At 38.7% G+C, this 18,522-nt stretch overlaps 1 protein-coding gene across 1 annotated transcript in view; it reads left to right on the top strand.

Moving 5' to 3' along the window:
• The window catches only part of LOC129704532 (contactin-4-like), a 796,241-nt gene that overhangs the window by 414,813 nt on the left and 362,906 nt on the right, over nt 1-18,522 (top strand). The window contains exons 6-8 of the mRNA XM_055647705.1: nt 9,703-9,906; nt 13,982-14,084; nt 16,787-16,968. Of these exons, the coding sequence (XP_055503680.1) occupies nt 9,703-9,906; nt 13,982-14,084; nt 16,787-16,968 (489 nt within the window). The remainder of the gene's footprint in view (nt 1-9,702; nt 9,907-13,981; nt 14,085-16,786; nt 16,969-18,522) is intronic.

Genomic DNA, 18,522 nt, shown 5'->3' with positions numbered 1-18,522 from the left:
ATGATATTCATGGAACAGCATTCTTATTTTGCTCCTGGCATCGGATGAGAGAATTAAGCCCATTGAATCTATGGTGGCTTATAGAAGATATCCTTCAATCCCATTCCCCTGCTTATTTTCCTGCTTATTGTCTCTGACGTTTCCATTAACATTCTGTCATGAATTCCAGATTTCCACCATGCTTTCTGAGTTCTTAAAAAATAGTTCCTGGATCAACTCAAAAGCAGCCAAACTCCATTGTTAAGCTTGTCACTCAGATTAAATAGATTCCTTCTGCCCTGTGGAGTCCATGAGTCACATAAAAAGCTGATCATTTATCAAACTTCAACCTTTCAAAATCAATGGATTGCATTTTACTTTTATGCAACCTGATCTTCTGGAATAATTCATGCAGTGCCGTTGTCATTCTGGCAAATCTGCTCTCTGCCTTTCCATAGCTGAGTGCTCAAATCTGAATGCCATGCCCCAGATGGCATCGATTTAAGACTCTAATCAACAGAACAATAAATTACTCACTTTGGAATTCTAATTCACCTGATATAAAGTTGTAACCATTTCAGCGGCTGTTTAGATTGCTACTTACACTTCTGCTTGAACCTTAAGTGATTATTATGTGTGAATCCCCAATTTACTTTCTCCCATTTCTCAATATAAAGGACATAATGTTTAATTTAATGCATACTCTAGCTAAAATATGCCATGGAAAAGCTGCAGAGTTAACATTAAAAGTCTTGCATGTGGCAGGTGCTCACTGCAAATGATGTTTACTCCCCCTTACAATCTCCTTCCTGTATTTTGTTGAAAACATTTATGTCCCACCGTGTACAATGGTGCTGCTATCTCTCTCTGAAATCTGCTGCTATCTCTCTCCACAGACATATGTTTTGAAAACACACATCATACTTAAGAGCATCATAACTGTTGGGGGAAAAAAGCTTGCACTTCATGCTAATATTTTCTGACCCAAAATAAGAAATGTACCAGCACTTGTTCAAGTTTAATCTTCTTTTACTGCAAGCAGTAATCCCACAAGTGAAAACGATGTTTACTGTTATGGAAGAGGCTGGATTTAACATCATCCATCTTACATTGCAGGAGGATGCAATATTTGTTTTATAAAGCTCCTTTTCCAATAAAAGAGCCGTCATCCAACATACAGTCATCATTGGTACAGGATACCACCTATGATTTAATTACATTGCCAGTTATTTGCAATAAACATGCATTATGGCAGATTATGTCCTCTTTATTATGGTTCCAAACTTCAGTTTAATTGAAACCAACGAAACCTAATTTCAGAACAGTCACGTAATTGTACCTGCATGTGTTGTGCAATTAACTCGATGAATTCCAATTCAATTTTCTATTTTCTCATTTAATGATTGGAGTAATATTAAAAATGACAGAAAATTTAGTTGGGGCAAAAGGTATTCATAATTTTTTCTTGACAAATGACATGGATTTACCATCAGTTTGTGTGGCTTTTGGCATATTGACAAACTGCTCTTCTTCAGACTCTATGTTTGCTAGGGATGCTGCCTGACCTATTAAGTTACTCTGGCACTTTGTGTCCTTTGTTTGTAAACCAGCATCCGCAGTTCCTTGTTTCTACTGCTAGATTAGATGATGCCCGCATTGAATAGCCTGGCAGTATACTTGAATTAAACTTCAAAATCTCTCACAGCTCTGTAGTTGCTTATAAACATGTATACATTAGTTTTAGGACTTTCATCTCTCTTTTCGATTTGTATTGTTTGGATCTTATGGATGCCTGTGATCTATTTTATACGCATCTGCAGTGTTAACCAACTGCATCAAGTTTAGCCTGGAGTCTTTCTAAGCTCTGTCTTAACGAGCAAATTTCTTGTGTAATTGGAAACAAATCTACAGAAACCTCGACATCTCTTGTACGTCTGAGCCTAGTGGAAGTTGTGAGCCGCATAGACTCCATCGTAATGAATGACACTTTGATGTTGAAAGAGTGCAATGCACACAACTTGATTGTCTGAATTGTCTGCATGCATTGCACAGGTCAACACAACACAACGCTGGACTCTTCCTTGCTCTTGTCATTATTACGAATTCCCTGATGAGTTGCACATTCACCCCATATTTCTTGGTTTACGACAATTAGTCTGTTCCTGCAACTTGAGTTCATGGACAGGATTTGTGACGAATAAAATGTGTTTTGGTGCAGTTGTAATATTTCTCAGTGGGTCCGATAGTTATGGTTTCAAATCCCACTCCAGAGACTTTCAGAGATTATTTGTTAAGATTTTAGAGCCAAGGCGCAGAAACAAGCCCTTCGGCCCATCAAGTCCACACCAACCAACAATCACCCCATACTATCCTACACACTAGGAGCTATTTCCAATTTTACATAACCCAATATAATTTATATTGTAAGAAAAAAAAACTTTTCTCTGCTAAAAGAACTCCGCAGCTATGATTGAGCACGTCCAGGAGTGACAGAGGTCACATGCTTATGTTAATATTAATCTTTTTTCACCCAGTTTTATTCCACCAGGGAGGTCTTACCTTCCACTACCTGCAACCTCCGGTAACCACTTTCAACTAGCATCACAACCGGCTTTGATTAAAAAATTACCGATTTTTAAAATGGCAACCAATTTTTAGTCGAGGCAAGTTTTGAATATTTTGAAATAATCGCTGGAACATAGAAGAAGCTCGACTACGCGGAAACCACTTTCGACCATTAGGGAGTGTGACAAAAACCTCCGGGAACCTCACGGAAACCTTGGGTGGGCGCAAGGTCTCCAGAGGTTTCCGTTCAGGTTTCCAAAGTGGGACAGGGGCTTTATTACAACACCAGGGACCCACATTCAATCCTGACTACAGAGGTCAAAAGTCAAAGGTCAAAGTAGCCTTTATTGTCATTCAGACCTTGCGGTCTGAACGAAATGTTGTTGCCTTGCAGTCCTACATATAGTACCAAAATGACAAAAACACACAATAAACACAAATTAACATCCACCACAGTGAGCTCACCAGGCACCTCCTCACTGTGATGGAAGGCAAAAGTCTTAAGTCTTTGTCTCATCCCTTCTTGTTCTCCATCTGCGCCGAGGTGATCCAGGCTTCAGATGTTGTGACCCCGCCGGGTGATGGTAAGTAATGTCAGTCCCGCGGCTGAATCCGAGCTCCGTGAACGGGCCGGTTCAGCTCCGCAGCCCAGGGTGGTCGAAGCTGCCGAAGCTGCCGCCCTCCAGTCCAGCGGACGCAGCTGTTGTTGCGGGAGCTCTGAAGAACAGGTCCGCAACCTGTGACCTGCGAACTCCCGACACTGGGCCCGCGGTCGGGTCGGGTGGCCGCTGTTGCCGGAACATTACCCCATCTCCGAGGCCAGGTCGCTGCTCTGTACAAAGTTTGTACGTTCTTCCTGTGACCGCATGGGTTTTCTCAGGGTACTCCGGTTTCCTCCCACACTCTGAAGATGTACAAGTTTGTAGGTTAATAGGCTTGATAAAATTATAAATTATCTCTGGGCTGTAGGATAGTCCTAGTATATAATGTGATCGCTAATCAATTGGGCTGAAGAGCTTGTTTCTGCGCTGTATCCCTAAAGTCTAAAGTGTTTCCCCTGTCCACCTTTGAGAGAAAACTGATTCTTTTTCTGTGAATAATGAAGGTTATACTTGTCAGCATCCCTGTTAAGAGCTTGTAAAAAGATGGAAAATTCTGACATCAGTTAGTCTTTGAAATGCTAAAGTTGCCATTGGTGATATTCTGCTCCTCCACAGAATAAACTATTGCAGGCGCTGCCAATGCAATCAGTGGAAAACCATTCGCTAACTCCAACAGTGTATTTTCAGTGTAAAATCTACTAAAAGTACTATACTGTTAGAATGGCATGTCACTGAGTATTTAATTAATTCTGAACCACTTTTCCGGTCCTGAAAAATATGGAGGTGTATAAAATCATGAGAGGAATAGAGGTAGATGCACAGAGTCTTTTGCCCAGAGTAGGGGAATCGAGGACAAGAGGGCATACGTTTAAGGTGAAGGGGAAAAGATTTAATGGGAATCTGAGGAGTAACTTTTTCATACAAAAAGTGGTAGGTGAATGGAGCTGCCAGAGGAGGTAGTTGAGGCAGGGTCTATCCCAACGTTTAAGAAACAGTTAGACAGGTACATGCATAGGACAGGTTTGGAGAGATATAGGCCAAATGCTGGCAGGTGTGACGATTGTATTGGCCAGTGTAGGCAAGTTGGTCCGAAGGACCTGTTTCCACGCTATATAACTCTATAACTCTATGACGCTAAATTGCTTCAGAAGAATGATTTCAAAATTTCACTAATACTAAAAAAAACTTACTTGGTGAAAACCATTTTTGTGCACAAATTTTAATTCATTTAATTAAAATGTGTAAATAGTCATAAACTGTCATGTATTATATTTCCTGATTTGTTGTGAGAATTCTTTATTATGTCCATCCGTTGGATGCCATCACTGATGACATCCAGGGAGTTACATGTCCCGCAGTGAAGGCAGCAGTCTATATGTCACATTGGAAAAAGGAACATCTATGCTACTGAGTGCATAAGTTATAGGAACAGAATTAGCCATTCAGCCCGTCAAATCTACTCCGCCATTCACTATATCTTTCCCTCTCAACCCCATTTCCTGCCTTCTCCTCACAACCCCTGATGCCCTTACTAATGAAGAATCTGTCAATCTTTGCCTTAAAAATACCGTTAGGCTTGGTCTCCACAGCCGTCTGCGGCAATGAATTCCACAGATTCACTGCTGAATTTTATGGGAAAACCTTTGTCCAGGTCAATGATAAATGTTAGTGTCTTTACAACTGACTAATAATTGGCCAGTGCGTAAGAATGAAACTCAAATAATTGAATCCATGCAAAATGAGGTTATTCCTTCCCCTTTTCTGATTCACACATAAAAGAAAGCTGAGTTATAGAGTCATACAGCACAGAAACAGGCCCATCTCCCCAACTCATCCATGCCAACCAAGAAGCCCCATCTAAGTTTGTCTCATTTGCCCGCATTTGGCCCATATCTCTCTAAACCCTCTGAGCTATTTAATTATCTTGGGAATGTTCCTATTGTATGTTAGAAGTAACAGAACCTTTAACTAATTAGTAAGTGATTTTATTTTTATTTGACCTGACGCACAGTAACAGTATTATTAAGAAGAAAGTAATTTAGATCTTAAGTTACATTCTAAGCACTTTATCAGAAAGAAGACACTATGATGTGTTGGTTTGTCAATTAATACACCTAAAATGTTTACCCTGTGAGCTAATTAAATATTAAGGTCTTTTGGAATTTGTTGAAAGAAAGATAAATTGTTTTTAGTACAACAAAATGACTTGTGATGGCTTATTATCTCAGTTTATGATCTAACCAAATTTCCATTCCCTATTTATCTTAGTGCATTATTAGAGTTATAAGATGTATCCCTCAACCTTGCATCTTCTAGCATGTTAAATGGTACAATTGTGTCAATGGGGGGTTTTTATTCTGTCCATGTATTGCTGAATTCAGCAAGCTTTTGACCACCTGTGATAAATGATCATACCATGATCGATGGAGAAATTCTCAAAGCACTGGCAGAGGTAACTTCCCTCCTTAAGCATGTTGCATTGGTGTTGAAATGTTTCCAGTTCATATTTTTATAAATATATAATCCACAAAGTAAATGTTGAAAAACGAGAAAAAGAGAACTTGTTCTGTCGTTTAAGTGTTTCCTTCTGAATAGAAATTGCACTGGCCATTATGTAGACGAGTGGCTGTCCATCATGTAGCTATTAACAATCCTAACGAGTGTTACTGTACATTACTGTACATGTATAGTGACAATAAATGGCATATCTATCTATCTATCTAACAAATACCTCTATATCTTTGTAAGCAAATTACCAAAACTTGTATCTGTTTTTGGGCAGGTTTGATACAAAACATGAGTTGCCCTTCTAGCTTTCTTAACCCGAGCCCGACAATCAGTCTGAAAAAGGGTTCCGCCCCGAAACATCACCTACCCAATTTCTGCTGACTGACCTGCTAAGTTACTCCAGCATTTTATGTCTTTGCTTGATACAAAACAAGTTCTGGCCCAAAATTACTTTCAACAAAAGCACATGGAATTTTTGAGGTACCTTACATTTTGTTTCTGCCTCCTGATCAATAATGTAAATCACGAACAATTGAAGGCCACTTCACTGCTTATTTTCTTGTGCAATTCATGATAATTTGAATTGCATAATAGTAGCCTTTCATCATAATCTAAAGGTTCAGTCACTATATTCTGGGCTCACAAACTCCATTATTTGCAATATGTCCATTGCCCGGGTCATTTTCTTTTCCTATGGATACTGCAGCACTGTTGACATACATAAAGCTAAAAGTACGTCATTGTAACTTAGCTACATTGACCACTTGAAAATTAATGCATACGTTGAAAAGTTCAAGGATTTTCTCGGTGCTCTCCATTTTTTTAATTTACAAAGAGTGGAAGAAAAAGGCAAATCTTTAGTGTGTCTCTCGTGTAGAGTCTAGCTGAAACCACAAGGGTGTTTCTCTTGCAAACAGCATCACTAATATTCCAATTAACCTGACAAGCATAAAATAGCCTGCCAAATTTTGTTCTCTGCTGTAGCCCACAAACATTCCATGTACTTCAACACCTGCAACTTCCATCTTAGTAAGTCTAAGATGTTTACATTGTGAAGCACACTTTCCTCAATTTCAAAGGCTTAACACCTTTGTTTCTAGTGGGAACCATTGGTGGAAGTCAGCATGGCTGACTTTCCTGACGATATTCTTTGTTCCTTTTTCATCTTTTTCCATTGTACTGACATTCCACACTTCAAGTGAGGTGATGTTCTCCAGTTACTCTTATTACTATCTTTATGTACAACTGGGGCAAACTTCCAACTAGTTGGTATTCTGGTGAAATTATGTGTAGTTTTGTTGGAACATATCTTCTTATATTTTTATCGAAACATGTAAATCTTATAGAAAATAATATTGGACAGGGACGATGCAGGAAAAAATGTTGCCCGATGTTGGGGGAGTCCAGAACCAGGGTCACAGTTCAAGAATAAGGGGTAGCCCATTTAGGACTGAGATAGGGTAACACTATTGCACCCAGAGAGTTGTGAATCTGTGAAATTCTCTGCCACAGATGGCAATGGAGGCTTATTCACTGGATGTTTTCAGGAGAGTTAGATATAGCTCTAAGGGCTAATGGAATCAAATGATATGGGGAGAAAGCAGGAGCACGGTACTGATTTTGGATGATCAGCCATGATCATAATGGCGGTTCTAGCTCAAAGGGCCGAATGGCCTACCCTTGCACCTATTTTCGATGTGTCTATGTTTCTATGAAACAGAAGTACAGCCTGTATTTGCTTACAATCGCAAACAACGACGGAAAGAAAACATTTGCACATATCTTTCCATCTCTTACACAGTCTCGCTGAATTCCTTTCTGTCATTCCTGTTTATCTCGCTCTTACAACCAGACCATCCTACATGGCAAACACAGCATGGGCATCTTAGCTTCATGAAACATGGGTATTGGTGTTGAGAACTACAGCCCTGATACCCGCCAGTTTTTTTCTCTCAGGAAGAATTCTGAATGATAAATGAGAGAGATATCCCATTTGGGGGGGATTGAATAATTAATGTGCTGTGCTTTAGAGGGATGAATTCTTTATTTGTTTGCCGACCATTCCACTTGTGGAAGGGGTATGCTATAAAATACATGGACTTTGCCGCGACTGTAATGTACTTGTAAATTTATTTAGTATTCCTGAGGTAGTCGGGAACATTCTGTATCTTTCAAGTGGGCAAATTAAGTATGTTTCAGGACTGTCTTGTGTTATTTTCTGAGTTGCTGGTCATTGCCAGAGACCCTGAACATCTTTCATTCAGGAATGTTCAGATGTTGCCCAGATTGAAGCAAAACATTGGGCATGTTGCTTAAAGGATGTAATTTAACAGGAAACTGGAATGGATGCGTGCAAGATTTACGAGAATTTTATCGGGTCTGGAGGGTTTGATTTATTAGGAAAGGCTGGATGAGCTGGATCTTTTTTCCCTGCAGCTTTCGAGGCTGAGGTGTAGCTTTATGGAGGTTTATGGAACGGGCAGCTGAGGTGAATGGTCACGCTGTTTTTCCCAATGTCGGGGAGTCTAAAGGTACAGGGCATTGGTTTATCATGAGAGGGAAAATGTTTAAAAGGGACCTGAGGGGATCTGAGGTTCATACATGGAACAAGCTGAAAAGGAAGTGTTAAAAGCAAATATAATTCTGAGGAGCAATCAACGCACTTGAACAGGTACATGGATAGGATAGGTTTATGGGCCAGGTTTGGGGGGGGGGGCAATTAGGACTAGCTAAATAGGGCAAGTTGGCATGGTCTGCCTGACTGAGTTAGACCTGAAGTCTTATTTCTGTGCTGTATAATTCTACGACTCTGGGTTAAATTTGTAACCTAGGTTTCCCAGTAAAAATATATAAATTTATCTGCTTTTATTCTTGCCACACCAGGGCGAGAGGATCAAGAACAGAAAAGCGCAACCTCTAACTTTCATTATCCAATCATCTCTGGTTATAGGTGCTGGGGCCTGGAAGAAAGTTGGTTCAAAAAAGTTGAAAGGATAAATTGAATAATTACAGACCTGCAAGATTAACACTTGTTACAGAAATATTATTTACAAATATTTAAAAAGAATGGCATAAATCAGCATTTAGAAAAGAATAGCCAGCAGAGATTTGTGAAGCAAATTGAGGTGGTAACAAGAGAAGTTGATGAAGATAGCTCATTTATCAATGGTTCTTGACTCCATTTACCTGTCCTCCTGTCAAAACCTGAACATCAAACATTTTCAGCCCCTTGGATTTTTATTTTACTTTCAGCTTGATTAAAAATGCTTTGTTTGATCCAGATCCTCCTTCTCGACTCCGCAATGTTATGTGCTTTGTCCTGAACCTATGACATAGAAACATAGAAACATATGACTCATAGGTTCAATGCCTCAAATGTTTTGTTTTCCTGTATGCTAATAACAAACCCCACTGCCTGTCATCTGTGGATACATTTATTCTGCCCTTCATGATCGTTTTTTCAAGTGCCATCTTCAAATTTTGACTCATACATTTTGTTTTCCTTTTTGAGACAGCTTGTTATTACAGATGCAAATGTGTGTATTATACTAGTGGTGTGCATAAATCTTTCAAATTGGGATGGATAAATTTGTGGCCCATTATCTGAAACTGATTCTTGCGGCTTTGTTTGGGACAGACCAATTGGCTTGGTGAGAGAGATATTTTACAATGGTTTGGATTGAAGGCCTCATTGACCATTTTGTGGAACATCTTAGTTGAGATACATTGTTCAATGCCAAATTGATTTGTTCCACAAAGATGACAAGAGCCCCTGTGTCTTTTTTGAACATGGCAAGATTTGTTGCTCATAAAGATTTTGATTGTTCTTATTAAAATGTGTGTTCACCAGCCTCAAAGAACAGGACAAGGGAAAATGCAGAGGCGAACATCAACAAAATAAGTTTTCAGAAGGTTGTTTCAAATTAACCTGTTCCAAGTGGGGTTTTTTTTAGACTTCACGACAACACCTTACTTTGTTTCTTGATTGCCTGAATCTGACATAAAACAAATGCACTGATACTGTGGAACATGTACTTTGTTTTTACAGAACTGAAGTATGCTTGGATATTTAATCAATTTCCAACTTTTGTGGAGCAAGACAATCATCGCTTTGTGTCTCAAAAAACCGGTAACTTATACATATCGAAAGTGAAGGTTTCAGACGTGGGTGCTTATATCTGCGAGATAGAGAACACAGTAACTAATAAAAGAGTTCTGAGCCCACCCACTCCCTTGGTACTGCGGACTGATGGTAAGTTTCATTTCAAGTCATAAATATGGTGTAGAATCTGACTGTAATGTAAATGTTGGCGTTTGTCACGATAGTTTCATTTTGTTAACAGAATGGATAAAAGCATAATTTATGCACAATTTATGGTGAAGAGGCCTAAAAAATGTTATAGTCGTATAGTTATGCCTGGGTATATGGCCTTATTTCTATACTGAAACAGAATGGAAATGGACACTTATTTTCCCTCCTTCCACCAAAGGAATAATAAATAATGAATGGCAGAGAACCTCAGATGACTGACAGGCAGCTGGCTTGTGAGCACCACAGTTAACATGGTCACTGGAGACACAAACATGAATCAATGGCTTATTACCACATCATATCATGTAAATACTAGTCTCTTGTTCGGAATGTGAAGAGCTCAAACTAAATGCTCAAATATCTATAATCTTCTTGAAGTGAACAAAATGTCAGCAGATTATAGATATTCATGAGTGCTGAATATCATGACTTCTGTAAACATTATTCAGTCAAAGAAAATGCCCACCTGAGAGAGAACCGTTGGTCGTGTTACATTTATCAATGAATTGTGTGGTCGTGATGTGTGTATTGAATTTGACTCTTTGGGAGACAAGCAGTGCCCATTTTTAATGTGGATTGTTCAATGCAATGCCGATGGGCAACTTTCCAGCTGAACAACTCCAATACATTTGAGAATGGGCACTGGACAGGTGCAACAATGTGACTGTAGCCATAGGCCTCAGTCACAAGGTAATATGCAATTATATGTTTGCTCTTCACAAATGCATTAACCAAACCTCCTCTCCTGGGTGGTTGTTGCTTAAATGATATGGCCTGAGATATATGTAACTGACATTGTATTCTTCGGTTGGGAAGTGGAGGTGGAAGGGGGGGAGGCAGGAGTAGTGTAGAAAACTGTGATGCTTTGCTCCCCTTCAGGATGGGGCAATGGTCCATCGCTTGACAATAAATGCTGACCTTGACACCAATAAAATTAATTGACAAGTAGGAAAGAGGACACGGATCTTTCAAAGTTGGGGGATAAAAAGATGAGTCTGGCATTTGCTTTGTGGTTTGTGGATGGAGAAATGTGAAAATTGGCAGCAGCATGAGGAATGTGAGAATTTGGGAGCCGGGCGTAAGTCTCAGAAGTTAGATTGAGGAGTTGGCATTAGGGTTGGTTGGGGAGATGCCAGGGATGAGCAGCAGCATGTGTGTAGGGACAGTGATTTTCAGGGGTGGACCACTTCAGAGTTGCTCTCCCCAAGGCAATATAGTCCAACTTCTCCTCCAACATCCAAAATGGCAACATCTTGTGGTCAACAGAAACTTAATAATTGGTGCGATTTGACCTCAAAGTATTTGCAAGTTACATTTATTTCATCATCATAATGCTGTAAAAAACGATTGATCCTAATACATATTAGCTATTTTACATTATAGCTACTTTAAAATAGTTATTTCTTACTTTTGTGGAAAGCATGGAAGAAAGTCATTGATTTAGAATAATCACAGACAAAGTTCAAATGGTGTTTTTCATTAATTTTATTGATGTTAGTGCCAAGGTCAGCACTTATTGCCTGTCCCTAAATTACAGAAGGCAATGGTGCACTTTCTTCCTGAACTTCTGCTGTCCAAATCTCAGCAACAACATGCTCTGAAAGCCCAATGCCACATTAAAGGTATACTCCCACTAATGACTTAATTCCTATGAAAATATTGTAATAATCCCTTGACTATGGCATTAAATAAATAATTTTCCGGCGAATCTCTTTATTTGAAAGAAACTTTTGTTTTACTTCTTTGTCTGCATGTTCATTACAAATGCAAGAGGTAATGGTCCATTTGAAAGGTTGCATATGTAACCCATTTACTGGTTGCGTCTAAATGATTAATAAAATGTGGATATTGCTGATTATCTATGACAAAATCATGTTGTTAAGAAGTTGGAACTGCACACGATTCTCATGTCCAGTAGGATAACAATATATAAACAAAAAAAATAAAGGTAGCAGCACATTTATGCTTAAAGAAGAACAACAATGAATAAACCAATGTCTGAAGAAGGGTCTCAACTCGAGACGTTACCTATTCCTTTTCTCCAGAGATGCAGCCTGACCCGCTGAGTTAATCCATTTTTGTGTCTATCTTCGAATTAAACCAGCATCCGCAGTTCCTTCCTACACATCAAAAATGCAGGGTTGATCTGATAACCTTTTTTATTCCACAATTACATTTTTTTAACTTTTTACATTTTATTTGGATAGAGATGGTCTGTTTGTGATTTTTTTTTCCCCAAGGATATTCTGGTGACCAATAATTTATATGTTTATTATTTGATGGTGATGGCAGCCTCTTTGGACCCTTACTGTCCTTGGGTTGATATTGCTCCATCATGATGCTTGAAAGGGTATTCCAAAAGTTTCAAGTTTAGAGTTTGGTTTCGAGGTATGTGAAAAGAGACTCTTCGGCCCACTGAATCCACACTGCCCATCGTTCACCTGTTCGCACTAGTTCCATGTTACCACACTTTCTCATGTGGGAAGAAACCAGAGTAAATCCACACAGGCACAGGGAGAACGTGCAAACACCACACAGACAGCACCCAAGGTTAGATTCGAACCCGGGTCTCTGATGTTGTGAAGTAACAGCTCTACCAGCTGTGCCACTGTGCCATCCATGCAGTATCTGAGAATTAATCCAGGAATGATAAAAGGTTGAGACGCTGTCTGGTCAGAGGGGAATATAAGCAGAGCTTGGAATGAGATCAAACTTTTCATGATAGCATGTTTTTACTCAGTACATCAATGCTTGCTCTATGTTTAATTGCCAAATATTGGAGCATAAGTTGAACAAGATGCTCTCATGTCTAAGCTCGAGCAAATATTGCATTCCTTACTCTGGCAGATTCATGGCCTAAGGCTTTTAAATGTTCTCTTTTTGTTTAACATGCTTCCAATTCATTTATCTCTCTGATTATCTAAGACATTGAATGTAATCTGCTTTTCTATAAGCAGCCAACTTCACGTTTGGGAGTTGGATGTCAATGAACCTGTTAGCTGCTCCAATATTCTGGTGAGAGATCAGTTCCCCATATAAGACGCAGAGCAGCCAATTTCCCATGTGCTGCTTGGACTTTATATCCCAGTGGAGGAACATAGATCCACATTTTGATGGGTATCATGATGTTTTTTAGAAATGGGGAGATGAACCTGTTTCCTCTGAGACAACAGCTTTTAGGATCATGAAGGATTATTGCATCAAAACCAGCTAAGCTTTTTCCAAACCAACAGGCTCCAGTAATGAGTGAAATTGTTGCTTTAAAACACAAAGTCAAATGAATAATATTCACAGCAGTTAGTGCATCAGAAACCAAGGAAAGAAAGGTGAAATACAAGAATTATAAAGAAATCGTTCATATATAGAAATAAAATGTTGCAGTTAGCACAGGAAATGTAGCTTAAGGGCAATTTTCAGGGAGATATTGTAAGGAATCCTGCAGTTTCAATAATTAAATTTGTCTTGATTTTCAGCATCTTTTAAGAACCTTTACATGTGATTGAACACTTCATTCTCCCAAACCCATTTTCTGTTATTGCCATTGAAGAAAGTAATTGGTGCCTGAAGTACATTTTTCATGATAGCACTAATATTCTGAAAATGGAAGGTGAAACTGTTAACACAATTTGTCATTTTAAATGTCCTGCACTCTTATGTGAATTTGTGACATGAAAATCGTGATACAATTGGAGGGAATTAACCAGAAAGTCTAACAATAAAATTATAGAACGAGTGAAGCACTCGTTAAATTGACTATGCTTAAAAATGGGCTGCAATTATGTGCTTACATTGATATTTAATTGAATGATTCGATCTGCTTCACATTTCATTCTTAGACTATTTTTTAGAATTATTAGTCTACTGCAAATTGAAGAAGCATCATTAAGCAACACTGGTATTTCTGCTCATAATTAATTATGCATAAAAACTGCTAGCAAGGACAAAACTAACATTTAATGTGTGTTCAGGAATCGGAAAGGAATGATCATGCCTTGCTTACATTATATCTTCACAGGGGTAATGGGTGAATATGAACCTAAGATTGAAGTCCGTTTTCCAGAAATAGTTTTTGCAGCCAAAGGATCAACAGTGAAACTGGAATGTTTTGCTCTGGGAAAGTAAGTTTTTGGAATCTAACATGGTAAAATGGTCATTTATTTAATGTTGCCAATTATCATCAATGATCCGTTCAAATGGGAAGTATATCTTTGATACCCAAAAAAAACATATTTTTCAGTTTTAATGGCCCATGTAAAACTTGCAGAGGAATCACGTTTTTTGGAGAAACAGAAGAGTGCAGATGTTGGAATTCTCAGCCAAATGCAAAGTGCTGGAGGAACTCAACGGGGTGGGCCAGCATTTGAGGAGGGATTGTGCAGGCAACGATTTGGGTCGGGACCTTTCTTCAGAATTGTTTTTAGACAAATGTCTTGAATATTTTACTCAGTGCCAAGTAGGGCATGGAAGTGTTGCTCAAATGGAAGAGAACTGAATAGTTTCCCAATTTCAGCAATCATTCTAATTTAAGGCTGCAACGGAGAGATGGTGAAATCCATTGGGATACTAATTCCTCTCAGAAATCCACATTTTTGTCCGTGTTGTATTGCCTTCAATTGCAATTGGTCGTAAAGTGTATCCCTTTTCATTCCACTCTTGATTGGTTTCATGCTTAAGGGGGGTGGGCAGGAGGGCAGGAGGGGAATGTCATATTTCACAAAAGTGTTTTTCAGTGGACCTTTGGCAGGGGAATTAGTCGGGCATGAGGCACATCGCACCATATTGTGATATAATTATAAGTCAAATTTGAAAAGTGATTTGGTTCAATACCAAAGTGGAACTTAAATCTAAACAAAGGTAGCAATGAAGATAATATGAGGAACGTTGGCTGTGGTTTATCAGAGGAATACATTGAAATATAAGATGGATAAATGATTAGTATCTAAAAAAATGAAGTACAACTTCTGAATAAAAGGTTTCTTGTCAGGCACTGTAAAATGATTTAGCCATGACTGATGAGAGAATTTAAAGACCATATTCCATCAAAATAAGATGATAAAGATGCCAGAAGTAGCAATAGGTCTGAGAATTGGAGCATTTTGGAACTCATCAAGTTGAGTTTATTATCATCTGGACGACTACAGTGAGGTACAGATACAGAGAAAATCTTGCTTGGAGCAGCATCACAGGCACATTGAATCCGACAAAAACACAAAATCAAATTATGCATAATTTCTACATACATTTCACATAACATTTCAAAATGAAGATTAAAATAAAAAAGACAAAATACAAGACAAAAGAAGGAAATCAGCGAAGGAGGACAAGAAATTGATGAAGAAGAACAAAATCGAATATAAAAGTAAACTGGCGAGAAACATAAAAAACTAATAGTTATGTGAGGTATGTTTAAAATGGAAGAATGGAGTAAATAAAACCCCCTTATAACAGCAATAGGAAACATTTTAAGACTTATACTGTTGGAGAATTTCAGTGGGCGAGCCAGCATCTCTGGAGAATGTGGATAAATGACATGTTGGGTCGGAACTGAAGGAGGGTCCCAACCCAAAATGTCACCTATCCAAGGTAGACAAAAGTGCTGGAGAAACTCAGCGGGTTAGGCAGCATCTATGGAGCGAAGGAAATAGGCAACGTTTGCCTATTCTGAAATGTCACCTATCCATATTCTCCAGATATTTTGTCTGACCTGCTGAGTTACTCCAGCACTTTGCCTTGTTTTGTAAACCAGTATCTGCAGATCCTATTTTCTACAAAGGAATTACAAAGGAATATTCAATTATAGAGCATCTTCAAGGATAGAATTAGTACTGAGCAGTATCCACATATTCATGAATATATTTTCTTTCCATTGCCCCACTCGTTCCCCCCTTGTCCCTTCCATCCATCTACCCAATAATACCTTCCTTCGACTTTGCATTTTGTGCCTCTCTTATTCTTTTCACATTATTTCATATTTTTTGTCTTTTCATTTTTGGCCTTTATCCAAACATTCGCCAATCAAAACCCCTCCTCACCTATCCACCTATCACTTGCCCGGCCTTCCCCTCGCCCCACCTCTGTTCCAGCTACCTACCCCCCAAACCCCCCCCCCCCCCCCCCCCCTCCTACCCCACCCACCGCAATAGTCTGAAGAAGAGTCCCGATCTGAAATGTCATCTATCCATGTTTTTCCATAGATGCTGCCTCATCCACTGAGTTACTCCAAAACTTTGTGGCTTTTTAAAAAATAAACCAGCATCTGCAGTTCCTTGTGTCGATACTCTAAATATACTGTTGCACAGTGAATGATGTCATCCCAATACCCCTATCATAGATACTATGTCAGGGGAACAAGGGTGAACTGTACCCAATCATATTTCCATATTGAGATAAAATAGCCAGTAAGTTATAGTGGCATTTAGAGGCCATTGGAAAGGCATGTGGATATGCAGGGAATGGAGAGATATGGATCACCTGCAGGCAGAGGAGATTAGTTTAACATGACTTCATATTCATCACAAACATTATAGGCTGAAGGGCCTGTTCCTATGCTGTTCTTTTCTACATTTTACGTGGCATGATCACTTTTGCATTTTGGTGCAGAAGAAAATTCATTTAAAATCACATTACACTGAAAAACATTTGTGCAATTGAATGTTGAGCCAATAACCACAAATTTATTTCCACCACTGGGCAACCTTGTATAAGATATTTACTTCAGCCTGATAACAGTGAAGAGTCTGGAAGAATTGTATTTTCCTTATTCTTAAAGTCATTATGGTTGATAACCTGCTATTGATTATTTGCACCTTTCCCATTTCAGTCCAGTTCCCGCAATCAGCTGGAGAAAAATTGGTGGTTCATTTTCTGACAAGGTCAAAGCAAACAAGACATTTGGTGTGCTTGAAATCCCAAACTTTCAGCAGAAGGACTCAGGCACATATGAATGCACTGCTGAAAATTCAAGAGGAAAGAACACGGCAAGAGGACAGCTGGTTTTTTATGGTATGTTTCTAAACTTCATTTTCTTGTGCAGTTGAAATATTTTCTAAAGAGACCCATGTCTGGCAGTATTACTAAAAAAACATCTTGATTAAATATTGCTTTTACTTTTTTTTTAAATGCATCAAGTAGTTTGTGACTGAAAATTACATCTTGGAGAAGACACTTAAACTGAAATCATTAGCCCGTACTACAGTTGAGAATGGTTTGTGGTTGTATTGAATGCATGCATACCTCGTCACTTCTCAATGGCTCATTTAATGTGATTAGTAGAATTTGCATATAATTCTAATTTAGTATATAGCTGGCGTGGAAAATGGGACCATTTATACTGAAGATGGGTATTAAAGCTATTAAATTGGGAACATAGTTCAAAACTCTTTATCGCGCCACTTATAACTGACGTAACCCCTGTAGCAGTTTCTCCACTTCCACTGTAGCTTTCCTACATGCATAGAAAATGAAGAAGAATCATGTCTTTGCAGATACAACATTTCTGTTGTGTCATGTTTCTTTAACTATTTTGTTTTTGTAGAGTCTAAGTTGGGAATAGTAAAGAGAGGTGCTGGGGTTCAGAGATACAAGGAGAAGAATGTTGAGCTATATAGTAATTCACAGGATGCTTATGTGGTGATCAAGATTCTCAATTGATCCAACTTTCAAGAAATATGTTTAGAATTGAAACAATACAGTCAGTACATTTTAAATGTAGTTGGCTCAGCATAGTCATGCAAGGAAACTAACTAATGCACTGAATACATTTTCCCTTGGAAGTTTGGCTGAGTACTCCCGATGACAGGTATTGGGATCAAGTATCTAAATCAGTATAATTCATCCTGTTTGGAACTGCAGATGCTGGTTTAAACCGAACATAGACACAAAAAGCTGGAGGAACTCAGTGGGTCAGATAGCTTCTCTGGAGAAAAGGAACAGGTGACATTTCGGGTCTGAAGAAGGGTCTCGACTCAAAACGTCACCTAATCCTTTTCTCCAGAGATCCTGTCTGACCCGCTGAGTTCCTCCAATTTTTTGTGTCTTTTTAATTCACCTTGTTTATAGAGATTAAAGGTTCACAGATTCCTTATTGTCACATGTACCTAGGTACAGTGAAATGCTTTGTTTTGCATGCAACCCCGATAAAATCATATAGCAGACCACACCAATGCAGTACACACATGTCGCCACATTTTGGCACCAACAGAGTTACAAATGATTAAATAATTGTTTGATTTGGAAATGTATATGTTTTCAAAGTAATACTTTCTGTTGATGACCAGTTTGCCAAATGAATGTTAAAATTGACCAGTTTGAATGTTGAATGATACATTTTTCTGTTAATATTATATAATATAATATTTTCTGTTCATATTATACAATATTATATTTTCTGTCGGTTGCCAGTTTGCTAATTAAGCTGGTGAATGTTGAATGATACATTTTAACCCAGAAACCTGTACGTCTTTGGAGTGTGGGAGGAAACCCATGCAGGTTAGGGGGAGAATGTACAAACTCCATACAGACAGCACCCGTAGCCAGGATTGAACCCGGGTCTCTGGC

The sequence above is a fragment of the Leucoraja erinacea genome, chromosome 16 (assembly GCF_028641065.1).
Source record: "Leucoraja erinacea ecotype New England chromosome 16, Leri_hhj_1, whole genome shotgun sequence".
Lineage (NCBI taxonomy): Eukaryota > Metazoa > Chordata > Chondrichthyes > Rajiformes > Rajidae > Leucoraja > Leucoraja erinaceus.
The sequence above is the reverse complement of the archived record's forward strand: the minus strand, read 5'-3'. Positions and strand labels throughout refer to the sequence as shown.